This window comes from Pipistrellus kuhlii, unplaced genomic scaffold (genome assembly GCF_014108245.1).
Source record: "Pipistrellus kuhlii isolate mPipKuh1 unplaced genomic scaffold, mPipKuh1.p scaffold_m20_p_7, whole genome shotgun sequence".
NCBI lineage: Eukaryota > Metazoa > Chordata > Mammalia > Chiroptera > Vespertilionidae > Pipistrellus > Pipistrellus kuhlii.
Window position 1 is genome coordinate 39,630,810 of NW_023425573.1, and position 21,709 is coordinate 39,652,518.

At 42.0% G+C, this 21,709-nt stretch overlaps 1 protein-coding gene across 3 annotated transcripts in view; it reads left to right on the forward strand.

The window, feature by feature from the left end:
- Positions 1 to 19,430: 19,430 nt before the first annotated feature.
- Positions 19,431 to 21,709, forward strand: part of TLK1 (tousled like kinase 1) — a 121,493-nt gene continuing 119,214 nt past the window's right edge. For 2 of the 3 annotated variants that reach the window (XM_045575682.1, XM_045575683.1), the window contains exon 1: positions 19,632 to 19,772. Coding sequence is in view for 1 of the 3 variants with exons in the window: in XM_036420870.2 (XP_036276763.1) it covers positions 19,628 to 19,772 (145 nt within the window). In the remaining 2 variants the exon portion in view is untranslated. Of the gene's footprint in view, positions 19,773 to 21,709 lie in introns of all 3 variants that reach the window. The other variant, XM_036420870.2, reaches the window with a different exon arrangement.

Below are 21,709 nucleotides of genomic sequence, written 5' to 3' on the forward strand. Positions count from 1 at the left end.
CAGGCAGCATCATTTGTCAAGCCACTTCTATGTGCCACACCGAGAAATGTGAACTCTGTATTGAAGACGAGGGATGGCCATTAAGGGCTTACGTGGCATAAATCTGATTAGACTTGCATTTTTAAATCATCCTATCAGTAAAGTGGAAAATGAACTGAGAGAGCATGCTCTGGAGGCAGAGTATTAAGATGCTGGCAACAGGAGAGAAAGAATGAAGTCCTAGATAAAGAGGTAGGAATGGGAGTTAAAAGGGGAAGGATACAAGACTTTTTTTTTTTGAAATTATAAAGCAACAGTAATTAAAACAATACAGTTATAGATTGGGAAAGAAATCCATTCTGATCAATGTGCGTGGGAATTACATATTTAGTAAAAATAGCACTCTAATAGGAACAGAATAGAATATTTAATAAAAAGTATTGATTAGAGGAGTATATATATATATATATATATATATATATATATATATATATAATATATTTTATTGATTGTTTTTTACAGAGAGGAGGGAGAGTGATAGAGAGCCAGAAACATCGATGAGAGAGAAACAATGACCAGCCGCCTCCTGCACACCCCCTACCGGGGATGTGCCTGCAACCAACGCACATGCCCTTGACCAGAATCGAGCCCGGGACCTTTCAGTCCGCAGACCAACACTCTATCCACTGAGCCAAACCGGTTTTAGCTAGATGACACATCTAGCATCATCGGCTGGTTGATGTTTCTCTCTCATCGACGTTTCTAGCTCTCTATCCCTCTCTCCTCCTCTCTGTAAAAAATCAATAAAATATATATATATATTTTTTAAAAAGTGTCATCTTGCAGTTTCATAGTCAGAACTCTGCCGTGGGTCTCAGTGGGCTGAAGCAAGGTGTCAGCGGGACTGCATTCCTGCCTGGAGCCTGGAGGCAAGAATCTATTCCCTTACCTTTTCCAGTTTTAGAAGCCACCTTCATTCCTTGTTCCTGGCCCCCTCTTCCATTCCTATAGCCAGCAACATTGCATTTCTCTAACCGAGTGGTTCCCAACCTAGGGTACATGCCCCTCAGGGGGGTAATTTGATTTTTAAGAGAGGCAATTCAAGAATGAGTTATTGCCCTAACCGGTTTGGCTCAGTGGATAAAGCATTGGCCAGTGGACCAAAGGTTCCATTCCAGTCAAGGGCATGTACCTTGGTTATGGGCACATCCCCAGTAGGGGGTACGCAGGAGGCGGCTGATCAATGTTTCTCTCTCATTGATGTTTCTAACTCTCTATTCCTCTCCATTCCTCTCTGTAAAAAAATCAATAAAATATATATTTTAAAAAGAATGAGTTATTAACAGTGAATTTTTTGCATTTTTTATGGTTCCAAGGGCCTCATATACAGTATATAAATACTAGGGGCTCTGTGCACGAATTCACAGACCTTGAAAGGAACTGTGGGCCACAGGCTGCGGTGAGCACAGGGTGGGTCTCAGCCCATCCTCTATGCCCCCGCCCAGTGGCTCCCACTGCTGCTGCTCTCACGGCCCTGTTCACACCCACTAATGATGCAGAGCGATTGGGGCCAGCTCCAGCAGTGGGTGCGAGCAGAGCCAGTGCCATCAGCAGGTACAAGCACCAGCTGCTGCCCTGTTTGCCCCTCAGGATCAGGGGGAGGTGGAGAAGCCCTCAGGAGTGATTGGGGACAGTGCCAGGCACCAGTAGCAGGTGCAAGTAACAGCTCCAGCACTGGCTGCAGGTGCAAGCAGAGCTGGTGCCAGAAACAAGTGTGAGCACTGGACAGGACCATGGCACATGGGAGCAAAAAGTTTTCAGTAACCACCAGAGGCTCACCCTGATGCCCCCGCTCACCTGCTCCACCGTCCCATCATGGCTGATGCCTGCCATATTCTGCATGCACCCCCTGGTGGCCAGTGCATGTCATAGCAACTGGTTGCTCGGTTGCTCAGTTGTTCTGCCCTTCAGTCTATTTGCATATTATCCTTTTATTATATAGGATGTAGTGTTACATATTTATGCATTTCAGTTCTCTATTATATCTTTTGAAACTTTATTTGCTATTTTTCATATCACTTAATATTATTATTTTTAACAATTTCTTAGTGATTTCTTCTCAGTTATTCAACTATCCTTTCTTTTATTTTTTTTCATTTCATGTATACTACACTCTTTGGAAGCTTGTGTAGACAAAGTTAATGGCCTGTTAGGCTTCCTCCATATGAATAGGAGGTCACCTTTTGAATAATAAGACTTATATGTCACAGTGGAGGTATCAGGATTTTAGAGATGCTGAGGTGGGTCATGGACAAAAAAAGGTTGGGAACCACTGCTCTAACCATTGTTCTATAGTTGCATTTCCCTCTGACCACAGCCAGGAGAGGTTCTCCATTTTTAAGTATTCATGTGATTAGATTGGGCCCACTCAGATAATCCAGGATCTTCTCCTCATTTCAAATTTCATAATCTTATTCATGAATAAGATTCATGTGAGATAATGTGTGTGTGTGTGTGTGTGTGTGTGTGTGTGTGTGTGTTCTGGGGGTTTAGGGTGTAGATACCTCTGCCAGATCATTATTCAAACTATCACAGGTGAAAAATGTGATTTAGATTCTTACCTTCTACCATAAACAAAGAATAAACTACTTATGGATTTAAGATCTGTGGATGAAAGAGGGGTTCTCCTGGAAGTAGCCTGTGATTATAAATTCCTAACTGTGCAGGTCATGGTGGGTAATCATGCCTATAACTTCTTTAGAAAACGGTACTAAGCAAGGCCTGTCCATTATTGTTGTTGTGCATCCTGGGTACCATACCTTTGAAATGCCGGAGTAATCCTCTTTGGCATACCCCTCCGAAGCAGAACCACCTATAAAAAGCATACAATCCTGTTAACCATCCTGCCACCCAATCACCACATTGCTTTCTCTCACCCTCATGTAATCTTCCTTAGACTCCCTTCTCAGTTCCACATGCATAAAGAAACTGCAAACTGTCATTCTCTGGAGCTTTTGAGATCTTGCTTCCTGACAATTGCCATCAGTTGGGCTCAAACAAATCCTTATAAAAATCCACTATAGTTTGGATGTTTCTTATGTCAATAGATGGTATCTGCCAGATTTTGACTGAAAAATTACTCTTCCATCCTTTTATAATTAGTATTTGAAGGAAATACTCGAGATCATGTAAATTCTGTTCCTCATTCCCTTTCATCCATTGATACCTCTTTCCTGAAGTACTACTTCTCTTATTGCCAAAGGGATTTCCTAATTCCATAATCTCTTCTATATTTATTAGTACAGAGAGTGAAATTTAGCCCTCTCCCTGGAGATATCCATTACTAACATTAATTTTTGATAGTTTGGTGATTTTTTGCTCTCCAGGTGTTCATATATGAGAGAAGCTGGTGGTTGGCTTGATTCAGAGTGGATTTAGTAACTGACCTTTCAAAGGACTAAGGAATTTAATTGTCTTGGCAAGAGTGGGATTGAAGGGATGAATTGTGGGATCTGGCTGAATAAGGTAAGAAGTGAAGCCAGAGGCAGCTGACAGATTACAGAGACGTGGAGAGGTGAGGATTTAGAACCTTGAGGATGTTAACATTATGGAGGGGCAGCTCTGAAGACACGCCAAAATATTAGAGCACTTGAGTTTAAGCATTGGTTCAAATCGGTCACACCACTACAATCACCTTGGCTTTTTCAGACACACACTAATATTTCAGAATCTTTATATGATCATCCTAATTGAAGTCAGGAATCAAGTCAACATTGCTTCCACTTGTGAGTCTGACAACTTTGGGGTCTTGATAATGTTAGAGTTCTACACCACCAACTTTGATGTTTTATTCCATTTCATAAAAGAAACATCATATTTTGTTTGAACTACTGTTTTCTTTAATGAGATATTAATTCTTCCCACTTCTGTTGAAAGATCAGAACAAATGCAGACTTTTACTGTCTTTGTTCATAATCCAAAAGGAACTTTGTTGTGCTCAAACTTTCTTGCAGAATGGATCATTTCCTTTATCTAAATATAACTCCTTGATCATCATTTTCAGAGTTAATTATCTCTGAACTTTTCAGCATTTTTGTTAAGTCTTATATCTCATAAGGGGCATCTTCTCTACCTTTGAATTTTGTGTTAAAGTAAAAAAAATACTTCCTGCCAAAACCGGTTTGGCTCAGTGGATAGAGTGTCGGCCTGTGGAGTGAAAAGTCCCAGGTTCTATTCCGGTCAAGGGCAAGTACCTTGGTTGCGGGCACATCCCCAGTAGTGGGTATGCAAGAGGCAGCTGGTCGATGTGTCTCTCTCATTGATGTTTCTAACTCTCTATCCCTCTTTCTTCCTCTATGTAAAAAGTCAATAAAATATATATTTTAAAAAAATACTTCCTCTTACCATTGTTTTTTTGCCCACATACTCCTGGTATGTCAAGTGACTCATCTGCAGAATTTGCATGACTGGAAATATGGTTTCAAATCTTCCTGTGAATAACAGTCATACATTTCGAGCACTGTAGAAAAACCCTGTGTGACACTGAAGCTACAAGTTAAAACATGCTGTAATCTTCTCAGCTCAGACAGTTCCTCCTCTGTTTCCAGGAATCATGGGAGAAAACCATTCTTCTCCTTAGTTTGCAGCACGACTGTGTGCTAATCTATGATTTCAATGATCTATACTCAAGAAGAAAGATATTAATGTGCATAAAACAACTAATAATGTGATGAGGCTTTCTTTCTCATTAGCCAAGCATCTGAATTTCTACGACAGACACTATCTGTCAGCACTGGGACCTAAAAGGATGTCCTCTCCTGCCTTCTCAAATGACTGTTCTTTAATGGCTCCTTTAAAAATTCCTTATTTGTGAATAATAAAAGTGATGTATAAGGCAAATACAACCTGCTTGATTATCAAACCAAAAATTACTTCCTATTCTGCTTTTCTCTCTTTTCTTTTTTTAAAATATAAAAGCATTGAAAGAAACTAGGTTCTTAAATATTTGACTCACAGCAACAAAGAGCCTGATCATGTTTCAAAGCCTCTAAAAAATGTCTAGAGGACAAGTTGAGGTCAGTGGAGGAATCCACACCTTCTCTAATCTTTCCTTCCTCTGAGCCAGGATTCCAACTCACACGGGTATGAGTCTCCTAACTGTTAGAAATCAAGTCTTTCTACTGACAGTGAGAAAGAAAAAGAAAAAATGTTGTCATGTATATTCATTTGGTTTGGGAATGAAAGGGTTCCCTATAATTTAGATTAAGAAACAGGGATGACTCATTACAACTATGAAGGTTATTAAAGAAATCAATAAATAGGTCACACCACAACTACTGTGCTTGTCATCACAGTAGCATTGCTAATTTCCCTATACAGTTGGTAATTGCTATTTCATATCTTCTTATACGGACTCTAAGACCCATTCTGGTGTAACAATAAATATTAGGATAGTCTTCAAATCCATCATTAGATGAGGCTATAAAAAGCTGTAAGTAGAGCAGGTGCAAGCTACTGAAAGAGTCAGAACCAAAATTGGAAAGAGTCACTCAAAATGACAACATTGGGTTCTTCATTGTGGCCAGAAATGGAGGTGCAGCCAGTTCTGAGACCGCAGAGTGGTCTGGGACATGTAGTTGTAGGAGATGGGGGATAATAGACGACTCTTAGACTAGGCCCTTCACCCCCGCAACTGTTGGAGGATGTTGTTTTTGTCCTTTGCGGGTTATGTGGGCCAATGCTGAGCCTTGTCTGTCCTCTGAGTAAAAGCCTCCCCAAGAGGAGTGGGGCAAAGCTCAGGACACCATGGAAGCTGCAGGGCCCTGGAGAGGAACTGAACCAGGCCATTTTGGAGCTGCAGGCCCTGGAGTCTGCCTGCACAGACCCTCCTGTAAGTACCCCTTTTATCCATGCCTACCCATTCCAAGACCTTCCCTGGAATGAAGCTTATATTCTAAGCATTGGCCTCACTGGGGCAAATTTCCTCCTGAACATTATTCCCCCATCTGTCATGTTGTACAGGTGACAGCATTTTCTCTTCCATCACTCAGTTCCATGACTTCCTGAAGGACCACTTCCTGGGTGAGGAGGTGAAACGCATAAAGAAGATGGGTGACACCTGACTCACCTCCGTAGGGTGTCAGGCCCCAGGCTGGGCTGGGCTAGTATCTCTTCAAAAGGTTCACCTTCAAGCACCACTAGGAGCCTTTGGAGCCAAGAGGCCTTTGAGGGGCCCCTCTGCATTCCCCAGGTGTCTGGCTTTTGCCTAAGCCTCTTCCCCGAAAAGACTAGTCATTCTTTTAACCGCCAGGAAGCCCACTACCATGCACTGGACCAAATGGAAACAATAAAGCTTTTGCTGCAAAAAATAAAATAAGAAATTGCAGCATTGATTGAAAATTCACTGAATTACCCAATACAATAAAAAATATATACAAAATTTAATAGTCATCAGTGTAAAAGGCCATAATACTCCAAAATTAAGACTGTTTTGGCCAGCCAGTGTGGCTTAGTGGTTGAGCGTTTACCTATGAACCAGGAGGTTACAGTTTGACTCCCAGTTAGGGCATATGCCCAGGTTGGGAGCTCAATTCACAATGTGGGGAGTGTAGGAGGCAGCCAATCAATGATTCTCTCTTATCATTGATATTTCTATTTCTCTCTCCCCCTCTCTCTTTCTCTCTGATATATATATATATATAGTATATTTTAAAGTAAGACTGTTTTGACAATGTTAAGTTAAATTGCTACCCCAACCAGGAAAGTGGTACAATACCTAACCTCACACTTATATTTTTTCAATTTAATAAACCTATAAAATATTTAACAAAAAGAATAAAGCAACATACATTAGAGCAGCTTTGTTTGACTCTATTTGGACAAGTAAAATCTCAAGCTTCTCTCTAGTTTTCCTTATAAAGCCGACTGATTCTCAATCCATTTTAGCTACTCCTTTGCTTAAATATGTCTGGGTGACTTTGATGGTCAGTCTTGGAGTAATCTTTCTGCCGCCATTCTGCCTGTTCCGTAGCTTTTGTTACTACTGTCACAGGTATGTCTGAACTCAAGCCTGTTTCCTTTATATTCACAGTCAAAGAAGAAGTATGGAAAAAAAAAAAAAGTGTACAAAAGGGTGAGAAGCTGAGGAGCACACTTCCCTTCAGTTCTAATCTGCAATCTAAAGCTCTATGACATTCCATCCAGGAATAAAAAAGCATCGTCTGTGGAGACAGAGATATAGTGATCCCTCGGTATCTTGCAGAGATTGGTTCCAGGGTCCCCACAGACACCAACATCCATAGGTGCGTAAGTCCCTTATATAAAATGATGTATTCACACATAACCTACACACAACAGCATACTTTAAATTATCTATAGATTTCTTAGAGTACCTAATACATCAACATATTTTAAATCATCTGTAGATTACTTAGAGTACCTAATACAATGCAAATGTTATGTGAATAATGTTTATACTGTGTTGTTTATGGAATAATGACAGGGGGGAAAGTCTGTACATGTTCATTGCAGACACAACCATTGTAGGCTTACCTATATAGCACAGGTCAGCAACAATGTGGCTTTTTTCTTTGTTTTTGTTTTTGTTTTTGTTTTTTCATATTGTCCATCTGAGTTTGAATCTGCAGATACAGAACCCACATGTATAGAGGGCCAGCTGCAAATAAAAGGTAGTGTGCAGAGCAGTTGAAGGCATGGACTTTGGCTTCCAGCAGACCTAGATTCCAATTCTGTTTTCTTTCCTTAAGGCCTGCATGGCTTTGAACAAATTCCCTAATCTCTCTAAGCCTCCGCTTTCTCGTTTGTAACATAAGGATAGCAAGAGTACTTATTTCATTGAATTTATTGTTAGGATCAAATTAGACAGTGCCTGGCATATGGTAAGCATTAAGAATGCTTGCTGGTATAACATTGATGTTATTAGTATAAAAATATTTTCGTTTGGAAAAATTCACTACATCCTTGATAGGATATGCTCCCAGGTCTTTTGGGGGACCTCATTCAACAATGACTCTGAGCCTAAAAACTGCTGTATTTGCATCACTTTGTTAGTTGAGAAGAGACAGGTTCTGGACAAACTTTTGTCTAGTATCTTTGATGCCTGCTTTTCTTTGATGACTAGTTCTGTTTCAAATTTGGCTTTCTCATCCCAGTGACTACCCCTCTACCTTCAAGATGTATAGAGTTCTGCATGCCAGGGACCCCACAACAGTGTTTGAGGCATGACCCAGGGCTTTCTGCCCTTGTCACACCAATGCAATCTGACCTCTGTGTAGATGGTCACCATGATATGTTATTTTTTTTGGCTCAGGTATACTAACATTTATTTTAATTATTTATATGTTTATCCAAAGCCCTCAGCCCATCATGCTATTTACTAAGTGTTACTACCATAATTTATACAGTCTGAAATACATTGATTATTGCTGGGGAGTAGGGACTAGGGAAATTGGACGAATGACATCAAAAGGTACATACTTTGGCCCTAACTGGTTTGGCTTAGTGGATAGAGCGTAGGCCTGAAGACTGAAGGGTCCTGGGTTTGGTTCTGGTCAAGGGCATGTGCCTTGGTTGCGGGCACCTCCCCACTGGGGGTATGGGGGAGTTGCAGGAGGCAGCTGATTTTTCATCTCATCATCTCATGTTTCTGGCTCTCTGTCCCTGCCCCTTGGTCTCTGTAGAAATTAATAAAATATAGTCTTTAAAACGGTACATACTTTGAGTTATAAGATAAATAAGTACTGGGGATTAGTGTACAACATGATGACTGTTGACCCTGCTATCTTGGTATGGTATATATTAGATATGAAAGCCGCTAAGAGAGTAGACCATAAAAGTTCTCATCACAAGGAAAAAAACTTTTCTTTCTTTTTTTCCCTTTTCTTTTTGGTAAAATATATGAGATGATAGATGTTGACTAAATTATTGTGGTACTCTGCATGGAGATGGTATTTAAACCTACCCAATGTGGTCCTCGACACTGGCTCCACGTTAGAATCACTATGAAATCCTGGCTCTGCACCCAGAGGCTCTGGTACAAGAGGGGCCTGGATTTGGGATTTCATTTTAAAAGCGTCTCAGGTTGCTGAAACCTATTTGGCTCAGTGGTAGAGCATCGGTCTGCGTACTGAAAGGTCCCAGGCTCGATTCCGGTCAAGGACATGTACATTGGTTGCGGGCACATCCCCAGTAGGGGGTGTGCAAGTGGCAGCTGGTTGATGTTTCCCTCTCATCGACATTTCTAGCTCTCTATCCCTCTCTCCTCCTCTCTGTAAAAAAATCAATAAAATATATTAAAAAATAAAAAATAAAAGCGTCTCAGGTGATTCTAATGTGTAGCCAGGCTTAAGAACCAGGGTGAAATGGGACTGGGTAGTTGATTGTAAGAGGAGAGGGGAGGGAAGGACCTTGCTTCCTTAAAAAAACAAAAACAAAAACAAAAACAAAAACAAACAAACAAAAACAACAAAAAAAACCCGAATCTTGGTGGGCTCCAATATTTAGTGGCTCAGAAGAGGAGTCAGTAGGTCTGGCAACAGGACACATCAAAAGAAGTCATAAAGGTAGGAGGGAAACCAGGATAGTGTCCAGAAGGCCAAATAAAGACGGACGTTCAAGGAAGAGGGAGCAGTCAGCTGAGCCAAGACTGTTGGAAGAGCTAGTAAGATAAGGACTAAGCATTAACTGTTAATGATGTATGTTACAAACAGAACAGGAGATAGCAAATTCCCTTCCTATCTTCTTCATTGTATATATTCATATCAAGCAAAATTGGGAGTAGTAAGATGTTCAATAAATAAAAAAATAATTTAAAATATGAAGGCAATATCATATGACTGAAAATTGTCTTTTAAATCCCCTCTCCCCTCTTTTTGTTAACATGATGACGCTAAATGAATAAATAGCCATGGAAAGTTTGGACAATTGAGAGAAAGGGAGAAAAATATTACCCATACTACAATATTTTCTTTTGTGCTGACACAAGCACCATTACTTAGTCATTCATTCACTTTCATTTAGTGAAGTCCTACTCTTTAACAGGCTCTGTGCTAGCGACATACTAGTGGAAATAAGTACAAGAAAATATTTCTGCTCTTAAGTAATTCAGGACCTAATCGGGGAGATGAGCACTTAAAAAAAATTAAAAAGCCAGTGATAAGTGATGTAATAAAGGTGATATAGAGTATGCTGTGGGATCAGAGAAGATTGAGAGCTTAATATTGCATGTTAAATGATAATTATGAAGAGCACCTTAGCAAACTAGAAAATTACTCATGTTTGTAATGTGAGTGATAAAAACAAATGGAAAATTGGGTGTAACTCATGATCACAGTCATGTAAAAATGTGGTCCCGGAAGGTTTCTCAGTCAAGGAAAGGCTTGCGCTGAGTCTTGGATGACAGGCCAGGGGGAAAAAAGGGAATTCTGAGCTGGAAGAAGGCATGGGTAGTGAAACCTGTTTGGCCACTGTAATAACTTTGGTGTGGCTGCAGTGTGGGATTCCCACGAGGGAGTAACCAGGCAAAAAACTGGAAAGACGGGCAGGTGACAAGATAAAAAAAGATTAAAAGAGAATCCAATAAGCTGTGCTAGAAAATGTGAAAATGTTCTAGTCACTTATGAATAGCCATGGAACCACAGATTAATTTTAACATGGAAAAGCATGTTCAGATTTGGAATAACAAATATAACCTCAGCCGCTGAACAGAAGGGGGCTGAAAGTGAAAGCAGGAACACTAATTTGCAATAATTTAGGTGGGAAATGATAGAGACAATGGCAGAAGATGGATAGATGGATGGATGGATGGATGGATGGATGGATGGATGGATGGATTAAAAGGGTTCTTTGTTTTAGGAGACAGTGTGGATTTAGAGAATGGTAAGTGATGAGGGTATGGAGAGTGAGGAGTGGGCAAAAATAAGAATGACTCTCAGATCCCTGATTTGGATAATTGACTTCCTATTTTTGTTCTCCTCCCTGGCCACCTTTCTACACAAGATAACAAATAGAAGAGGAAGACATTGAGTATTCTGGAGCTCAGGATACATGTGTGGGCTGGAGCTACAGATTTAAGAGTCACCATTACATGTGAGATTCCTGGGAATCATACCAATGGAAGACTCACCTCTGCACTCCCATAGCACCTGCACTCCCATAGCACTCCCATAGCACCTTATATATATATATATATATATGAGAGAGAGAGAGCCTTAAGTTAGTGTGTATGGATTAGACCCAGATCCAAGTTTTGAATCTTGAAAAGGTAATAATAATCTAGATCACTTTCTTTCCTTTTCTTTCTTTCTTTCTTTCTTTTTTTTTTAATTGATTTTAGAGTGAGAGGAAGGGAAAAGGTGAGAAACAGAGAGAAATATTGATGCAAGAGAAAGAAACAGCTATTTGTTGCCTCTGGCACATGCGCCAAACTGTGGATCAAACCTGCAATCTAAGTTTGTATCCTGATCAGGAATCAAACCTGCCACCTTTCTGTGCATGGGACGACACGCCAATGAACTGAGGCACATTGGCCAGGGCTAGATCACTTTTTGACGCACTTCAAGCCCAGCTAAAATTACTCCTCATTTAGGGAGCCTCAAATGTGACCTCCCATGCCTCTACATTCTCCCATTTGTCTATACTTCACATCTAGAGTGGATCATTTTCTACTTTTTATGGTAGTCATTTGCCTGATTATTCTTTGCTCACCACCTCTAAGCTCCACGTCTGACTCACCTCTGCACTCCCATAGCACCTGGCAAATCAAATTTCTTTACCCAAGGTGAGTGCTCTGTCTACAAGGGTTCCTGAAATAAATGTTTATCAGTTCATAACTATTTTCAGAACCGATGGATATATCAGTTAGAAACCATCCTTAAACAACTTTCTTGACTAAGTGCCCAAAAGGAACAATAGTTAAGTAGATAAACACTTGACTTTCTCATAGTGGCAATTTTAGAAATTTCATTCTAAATCTTAAGAAACTGTTTTCTTCACTTCTTCTCTTAAGAAACCACCATTGATTGCCCCTTATATTAACATTTTCCTTTAAAAAAAATCTTTTCTCACTTTTTTATAAAATAACAAATTTATTTCTCTTTAAATATTTGTACCAGTATATAAATATTTAGAATCACAAATGCCAGTTCCTTTTTTTTTCTAAAAAAATATTTTTTAGCATTTTATTGCTAAGTGTACAGTATGATGAACTTTCACGAACTGACCTCACACTTCTAACCAGCACCTGCAGTGAGAAACAGATGATTATTTGCATCTCAGAGACTCCCCTCTGGTTTCATGGTGACATTTTGACTTATTTTGGGGGGGAAAAGAGGAAGAAATTCTCATCAATATCTGACATTTTTGTATTGTTTCCAAGTTTTTAAATATATATATGAAGTTACATATATCTCTACTTATTTTTGCTATGTATCTAAGACATTTTAGCACTTAACATTATCTTAAATACTTTTGTAAGTCTTTAAACTAGGCAGTTGGAAAGATATTGTCCAAAACCAAGGATGTTTGATATTTATTTTTATGAAAAGAAACTTCAATTTCTTTGCCTAAAAAATCCTGTTGCAAAAATAATGTCCAGCGTAAGGTTTTGGGAATTTCTGTTCTCCTCTATGATGTGATGAATTTACATTTTTTGTTTGATTACATCGGTAAAATTTAGGATGAGTGAAGTAGAACACTAGATTACAATTGGTTTTTATGTTTTTTAAATCACTTTTCTAAGTAGGTTGCTTTGTTAAGAGATATGTTGTTGATTTTAAATCTGCTATATGAGCACTGTTTGCTTGCTGTACTTTGTTTTGTAAACATTTTGTAACACTCATGTCCTGGAGGACAGCTTCTAGTGCACTTTGGAAGAGGTAATATTGTCCTAAAGTTAATTATAATTTTTTAACCTCAGGCAAAATGAATCAGTTTTGAGAATCTAGTAATTCCAGTTTTTGTTATATACAAAACAAGGCACCCCACCTCACACACACACACACACCCATACCCTCCAAATGAGTTGATAAACCTGAAGGAAACCATTTCCATTGAAAGAGAACAGATGAAATGTAACCTAGCCTGCTATGCACAAAACTCTGGAACTATCTCTACAGGGATTTGGAAACCTAAATCTTCAAGCAACAGCTTTGTGAATTGGACAGGGCAAGTAAAACAAACTCAGTGAGATGAGAATTCTTCATAATCCAATACAATGAAATCAGTTGTCTAAGCATTTACTTAACATACACACACAAAACAACAACAACAAAAAACACAAAACAAACAAACAAAAACACCTATTGAGATGGCCTGGCCCATGTGGTTCAGTTGGTTGAACATCATTTCATGCACCTATAGGTCACTGGTTAAATTCCCAGTCAGGGCACATGCCTGGGTTGCCAGTAGGGGCATGCAGAAGGCAGCCTATTTATGGTTCTCTCTCATAGATGTTTCTCCTTCTCACTTGCTTCCTTCTCTCTCTAAAATCAATAAAAACATATTTAAAGTAAACTATTGAGGTGACACGTTATGTTGGTAGGGTGAGCATCTTGATAGCATCTATGTGTGCATATACATGTGAACAGAGAAGAAAATCAAATCTGGGAGTAAATCCAGGCAAAGACAACAAGGTAGGCACCTTCGTTTACTCTAATAAAAAGGCCCAGAACTCTTCATTTCCTAAACATTTGTAAGGTAATATCACACGTATGTAAGAGTAGATCTAATATATTCCTATAGGTTAAAGAAACAGAAGACAAACATGTCCCCATCCCACTTAACAAGTAGTGTGTTTGCTGATGCTCTTGTAGCCCCTGTGGGTCCTCCATGGTCACATCCCTCTTTTCCCTGATGGAAGTGCCCACTCTGACTTTGGCTTCTCATTCCCTTATTTTTCTAGCTTTGCCATGTTTATATTCTCAAATAATTTATTATTTAGTTTTGAGTGTGTTTTTTAAAGTTGTTTTTGTTATTTTCCTCTTTGGGTTGTTCTTTTCATGTATGAGAAAACACAATTGATTTTTTTTTTACACTTAGCACTTTATTTATTGGTTGATTGATTATTAATTCTCACCCGAGGATATTTTCCCATTGATTTTTAGAGAGAGTGGAAGGGTGGGGAAAGTCAGAGAGAGAGAAACATTGATGTGAGAGAGACACATCAGTTGATTGCCTCCCACATGCACCCCAACCAGAGCCATGGATTGAGCCTGCAACAGAGGTATATACCCTTGAACAGAATCGAACCCAAGACTTTTCAGTCTGTGGGACTAGCTCTATCCACTGAGCCAAATCGGCTAGGGCTAGTTTTGAATGTTTTTAAATGGAACCAACTGATGTCACCCTTCTTTAATGTTTTCTTTTAAATTAACATTATGCTTATGAGCATTTTAATTGTTGCATGGTATCCATGTAAATATACATAATTCTATTTATTCATTTTCTTGTGCATGGATTTTTGGATGGTTTCATTTCGGGCTGCAGTGGATATGAATATACTTGTTCTTGTCTCCTGACACAATGAGAATTCCTTCAGAACATATTTAGAATGAAATTGCCAAGTCATAATATCTTCAACTTTACCAAGTAGTAAAGTACCTAATTAATTAATTTTTGCTTAGTTTGAAAGGCTGGGATTGCCAGGTTTAGCAAATAAAAATATAGGATAATCCATTAAATTTGAATTTCACATAAACAACAGATAGGGTAATTTTTTTAGTATAAGTGTGATCCATGAAAAATTTCTATTTCATCTGGCAAGTCTAACAAGGTCAATAAACTTTACCAACTCACAAATCTTGGGCAATGAAGCATCAGAGTGAGGGGGTAGAGTGTTTGGTTCTTTCTTCCTCTGCTAGAGTGGCCTACCCAGTTATTTACCTGCAGGTTAGCTCAGGGGCCTCAAGTGCTTACTAACTAGCTATGTGGTTAATTGATTGGTTCAACAAACATGTATTTGGCTCTGACTGTTTACAGGCAGGAGCTAGATGTTGGGAATACAACTGAAAACATGATAGACAGGTCCTTGCTCTCCTCAGGTTTAGCCAAGATGAAGTGGAGATTAATAAGGTAATGATCTTTGTCTATGGGAACAGTGGTGTGCTGGTGAGGAAGCCTGGATTTGTAGCTTTTGTTGACTTTGGAGCCATAAATAACACTTATTATGGCCAGTTTTAAACTACCACTGTGACATCATTGAACTGAGTTGGGAGAAATGTACACAAACTGCTCTCTGGGCAGTATGGACTGGCTCCAGCATTCCACGGTATGGGGGAGGATGTAGAAAGGACACTTCATCCAGTCTCTGGGCTCATTTCTGGCTGGTTTATGGGGAAGGGGCTTAGGCATTATTTCCTTAAATGTAGAAGGAATCAAATGCTAAGAGGTAAAAAAGACATCTGTTATATTTATAATATTGGGTGCTTGGTAAATGTTTCTACCAAGGTATATAAATAGAAAAGAGCCTAATAAACATAGTTGTAAATTATGATGATTTATCTACAGATCAGGGCTCATAGCTCCTCTTTTGCATATGACCTTCTATACTTGAAGACCTCTTCTGCATTGTCCCTCACCTGCATCTTAGCTCAGTAATCCTCATCATTCATTCATTCATTCATTCATTCCACAAACGTTGACAGAGCCCTCAGTTTCTGCCACACTGTACTAGGGCCCGAGTCCCTGTCATCGTGGAGCACTCGATTCACAGAAAGAACGGACACTTTCCTCTCCTCAGTTCTTTCGAGGCAGGTTTACTGCACTCTCTCTCCTTTCACTTGCTCAGTTCACTCGTGTTTTCATGCTGACTTTCTTTCTGGGAATAGTTCCCCCCAAGAAAGCTTGCCACAACCCCTTTCCAATCATCTTTTCTTGAGATTTCTCCTTCATCACAGAGTGGCAAGGGTTCCGTACTTTCAGAATCAGAGCTCTCCTGACTTTTCTGTATCTTTTCCCATTGTGCAAGCTATCACTCTAACAAGTGTTTTTTAAATGTGCACAGTGTGGGGGAGCCTCTACTTACCACTTCAATTTTCATTAATCATTTTATAAAATTACGAATTCACACAATTTGTGTTCAGGCCCTTTTAAAACTTAAATTTACTTAAGAAATTCAGGACTTGCCTAGCTGGCGTGACTTGGTTGGGTGTCATCTGTGCACTGAAAGGTTGCAGGTTTGATTCTGGGTTTTTGGGCTGGATCCCCCGTAGGGAACATGCAGAAGGCAGCCTATCAATTTTTTCTCCCTCTCCCTTCCTCTCTCTCTCCAAAATAATAATAATTTAAAAAATCAATAAAAAAAAAGTCTTAAAAAGAAAAATACAAGATTCATTGTACAAAAACTTTTAAAGCATACAGGAAGAAAGAATAATGAGTTGATTTGGCAATTCACAAAGAGCCATTATTAACTTTTTGATTTGCATTCATGTAGTCATTTGTTATGCATACTTACAAATTGGGATCATACCCATTTTTTTTTTCATTTACTATTGTGTGAAAATTTTATCTTTTTCAGTTTTCTTTGAAGACATGATTTTAAATGATGGCATGACATTTCATTTTCAGGCTAAGCCACACATGATTATTTAATTACTTCCCTGTTGCTGGCAGTAGCCTTTTTATAAGTAAGTTAGTGTTGACTATCTTTATCTTAAGCTACAAGAAAGCCAGAATCAATCATTTAATTGTCCTTCCTCAGCAGCATTCATAACAAAAGTATAGCTAAAGTAATTGGATTAAGTATATGCTGTGATCCTCTAGTTACCACTTAAAATAAAAGGAGTCCGTCTGCATTACAAAATAACCCAGATTTGTATAAAGGTAACCAGAGGCTCTGGGGCGAGTTGGGAGGAAGAACACCTACCACGCGTCTTTGGTGAGAGGAGCGGAGCTTTGTTTAGATCTTGGAATTGCTAGGAGTCTTAGGGAACACCTAAAACTTCTTTACTTCTGTTTTGAACCCAGGATTGTGACCTGCGGAGACTAATACCCAGATCTCTTAACTTCCTTCCTGTCTGTGATCTTTTCACCGCAATCAGCTGACTAAGCTAAGTCTTAAAATACAGAAAGAGTATATTTACATACATTTACCTACATGTTGTTATAGAAACTATTTCCCCTTCTAATGTAAGTATTACTTGGGTAAAAAACAAAAAATCTAATGGTAAGGTTCTACGGATGTACTCAAGAGAAAGCATGTAATAGTCAAAAAAGTGGAAACAACACAAATGTCCATCAACAGGTGAATGCGTAAGTAAAGTGTGGTATATTCACACAATGGGATACTCAGCAATAAAAAGAAATGAATTATTGATAAATACAGCAATGTAGATGAATCTCAAAATAATTATGTTGAGTAAAAGAGTATAAATTGTATGATTCCACTTATCTAAAATTCTAGAAAATGCAAACTAATCTAAGTGACAGAAAACAGACCTCTGGTGACTTGGGAATGGGAGTGGAGTGGAAGGGGATCCTTACGAGAGTATGGGGCCCTAGCTGGTTTGGCTCTGTGGATACAGCTTTGGCCTGTGGAGTCCCAAGATCTATTCCAGTCAAGGGCACATGCCCGGGTTGTGGGCTCGATCCCCAGTGGGGGGTGTGCAGGAGGCAGCTGATCAATGATTCTCATCACTTATGTTTCTCTCTCTCCCTTCCTCTCTGAAATCAATAAAACTATATTTTTTTAAAAAATGGTATAGGAAACTTTGAAGGCTGATGGATACACTCATTAGCTTGATTATAGAAATAGTTTCAGGAGTGTGTAGATGACAAAACTCATCAAATTGTACATTTTAAATTCGTGCAGCTTAGGTATGTCAATTAAATCCCCCTAAAATTTAATTTGTGAGACCTACCTAGTAAGTTTGAAAAACAGAAGACTGGAAACTCGCTGAAGAATCTGAAGCCTAAGAAAACTAAAATGACTTCTGCAGACACGTGACAACCAAGGTTCTATTCTAGTATGATAGTTTATCTGAACAGAACATTACTGTGAGAAATGCAAAGTCATAAAAATAAGAAATGACACTTTTGTCCACCTCCCCCCGCCCCTGCCCCCTGTAATCTTGCCATTTCCTCATGCCTTTACAGTTGCTTTACAGCATTATCTTTTTGTTCTCTTCAAGTTGGTTTTTTTCAAGAGAGCAATAACCTTGTTGTATTTTTCCTGATCAATTAAGACTGCTCTTTTATGTACAAGATGCCCAGGCTCTGGTGTGTCTTGGACGTACGTGGGTGTGCAGAAAGCTACACTGTATAAAAGCAAGCAAATGCTGTTATTTTTGCCTCGGGGTTTTGTAGTCGGGACTCAGCAGCGGCACTGGAAACGAGCCGGAACTTTCTAGAAACCATGCCCTTTTCTACAAGATGAACATTGGGCAGTTCCCTTAAATATGTGAATTCAGCGATCAAATTCGTCTATTCAGATTTTCCATTTATTGCTTTAAAACAAGTGCTATACCACACCTATGGTGCACCACGCCGGAAAACATTCTATTTCAGAAAACAAAAGTTTTTATTTTTATTTCCACACTTTTCTTAAGCTTTTTTTTCTTTTTTTTTTCTTTTTCGGTAAGGACTCCCGTTCTGCAGAAGGGGAGACGCATGTTTTATTCGTGGTTTATTTTTTTTTGCACAGTACAGATGGGTAGGAAAGAAGCAACTCGCAACTTTTCAGTTCCATTTTGAGAAAGGATCACGTCGCCCTCTGACAGCCGCCCGCCCGGCGAGAGGAGCGGCAGCAGCTCCCGGGCAGGGCAGGGGCAGGGTGTGGGTCGGCTGCAGGCGCGCTGCCGCGGCGGCGGCGGCGGCGGAGTCAGGTGGCAGCGGGAGCCGGGCCGGCGCGGCGGGGAGCGTGCGGGGCGCGCCTCCCTCCGGCCGGCGCGGGGAGGTGGCCCGGCGCCCGGGAGGCCGCCGGCCCGGGGCTCCCGCGCCGCGGGTGCGCCAGGGGCGCCCGCATCGCTCCCCTCGCGCGCTCCCTCCCTCCCCACGCCGCCCCCCCCCCCTGGCACGTCCCTCCCCCACGCCCGCTCCCGCGGCCGCCGCCGCCGCTACCGGAGGCGCAGGAGCCTCGCGATAGTGTTTGCACAGGCGGCGCGTGACGCCGCTGCCGCCGCCGCCGCCTGTAACTGATGCAGAGGTTGCCCCGCCGCCTCAGCCGCCACCCACAGCCCGCCGCCGCCGCCGCCGCCCGGGCGCCGCCGGGGGCCGCCGCACTGCAGAGGTGCCGGCAGGTTCCGCCGGCGGAAGTCTCCGCGCCCCGAGCAGCCCGCGCTCCGACTCCGACGCCGGCCCCGGCGGACGCCCCCTCGACGCCTCCGCCGCCGCCACCGCCGCGCTCTCTCCCTCCGCCTCTTCCCCGGCGCGCCCGCCAGCTCCCTCGCCTCTCCCCCCTTCCCTCCTCCTCCTCCCCGTCCCCTCTCCTCCCCTCACCTCTTCCCTCTCCACCTCCCCCCTCCGCGGCTTCCTTCCCCCATCCCCTCGCCGCCTCTCCCCTCCCTGCCCTCGCTCTCCTCCCGCTCGCCCTCAGCGCGGCCCCCGCCATGACGGAGGCGGGTGCTGCCGGTGCCGTTGCCGCCGCTGCCGCCGCCGCCGTCGCAGGAGGGGAGCCGGGTTCCCAGAAAGTAGCTTGATGAGTGTCCAAAGTAGCAGTGGAAGTTTGGAGGGGCCGCCATCTTGGTCCCAGCTCTCCACGTCTCCAACCCCGGGCTCGGCGGCGGCGGCGGCGGCCAGGTCCCTGCTGAATCACACGCCGCCATCCGGGAGGCCCAGGGAAGGTGAGTGCCGCGGCGCCCGCGCCCGCTCCGGGGCCTCCCCTCCCGCGCCCCCCGCTCTCCTCCCCTCGACCCCGGGGTGGGGGATGGTGGCGAGGTGGCCGCGAGGCCGGCCGCGGGCTCCGGGGAGGGAGGTGGAGCGCGGGCGGTGGGTGGTGGTGGTGGTGGTGGTGGTTCGCGGGTGGCGGAGGAGCCGGGCGAGGGGCTGTGCGCCGGGCTGGAGGGGACGGGGCGCGGCGCGGCGCACACGCTCGCCCGGGCTTCTTCGGAGCCAGCCCTCCAGGGTGGGGAGCCTCCACCCACCCCGGACGCGAGCCCCTTTCTGCTCCATTTGCTGGTAACACTCAGTCCTCTTAACCTCCTGGCCTCCGGTCTCTGGTGGGTTTTCCCTCCCGAGGAAGCATTCATCCCCGAGCCCCCTCCCCTTCCCTCGCGCACTCCTCCCCTAGAGGCGGTCCCCGCGCCCGGCTCTGCCGCTGCTGCTGCTCCTCGGACCCGGAGGATGGCCCTCGTTGGCAGGGTCTCTGCCCTCTCCGAGGAGCGCCGCTGGCATTATCAAAGCCGACTTTGATCCCTTGCCTGGCTCCCCGGAGCCATTGAAAGGAGAGACGTCTGTGTGTGTGTGGGGGGGAGCATAGGCTTTGAACACCACCCCTTCGGATGGTTGCAACTTTTCCTTCGCCATCACCTCCCGATGGTTTGCACGTTATCTCGTTGCTGCAAGTAGGCTGTGCTGCTCTTGACAGGGTCGCGGGTTTTGTGGGAAATAATATCTGCGTAAAGGTTACTGCAACGCGCAACCCGATCGGTTACAATTGTTTTCTTAAGTTTTTGGCTTCTTGCATGCAAGTGTGCTGCCGCCAGATGTAGAAGTTACCCAGCTCGTAAGACACTAGCGTGTCTTTTGCCTGAAATTTCAACTTGCTGTAATTTAACTTTAAGTATAACCCCACATAGAATGAAATTGGAAGGACACGCATTTATGGGGGAAAGCAATAAAGGTGCATGGAATCGCGTTTGAGGCTCTTTTGTCTGGAAAACGTTGAGCCGGTACTCACCGGCAGTTGGGAAATGGGTTGTTCATTCCCAGTTGTGTCACACAAGGAGATTGTAGCCACCTTTGAAACACACACAACCACACACACACACACACACACACACACCCCCCAAACAACCGTCTGGCAGTCCAATAGTCTAATGAATCATTTAAAGAAACCTAGAGCTTTGATTTACGTAGGAATCGGTGGGATTGATTTATTGAGAAAATATTTTCAGTTTTTTACTAAAAGCCTTGACAATTGTTAAGTGTTTTGTGCCCTGAATCCACCGGTTCTGGCAGAGCATTCTTTGTCATTTTGCTCCTGCGAGCATGTGTGAAAGTGACAATAGGCTCAAAGATTGGCATGAATTTGCTCTAGAAAATTCATGGTAAGGTTTGATTTATGGCATCCATTAAACATGCTGAATACATTGACAGACATTTTCCTCTTTCCATTTCACCCCCAACACTGAGTTCTGATTATTAGAAGATAAAATGTATTTATTGACTAGTTCAGATTCAGTACTTACGATTTTTTTTTTTTGCATTTGAAAATTTGTAAATGAATATTTTAAAATCTATTTTGTAAATAGAGCAGTTGGTTCTTTCTGCTTTTACTTTTGTCTGTAGTTTCATTAAGATGCTTACCGATAATGTTATGAATGATGGTGTAATGAGTGATCATAAATTATGGTCTTGGGAAAGACTTTTTTTTTTTTTAAAGACTTTACCTTTTTTCATGTGGTCATTCATTTCTCAGATATTTGTTGAATCATTTTTGTAAGCTAGGTGCTGTATTAGATACTTAGGATACAGTGTTGAATTGTTTATCTGTAACACCTGTTATCAGTATTAGTAATTTGGGGGCTGCAAAATCGAGGTTGTGGGTTTTTGAGGTTGC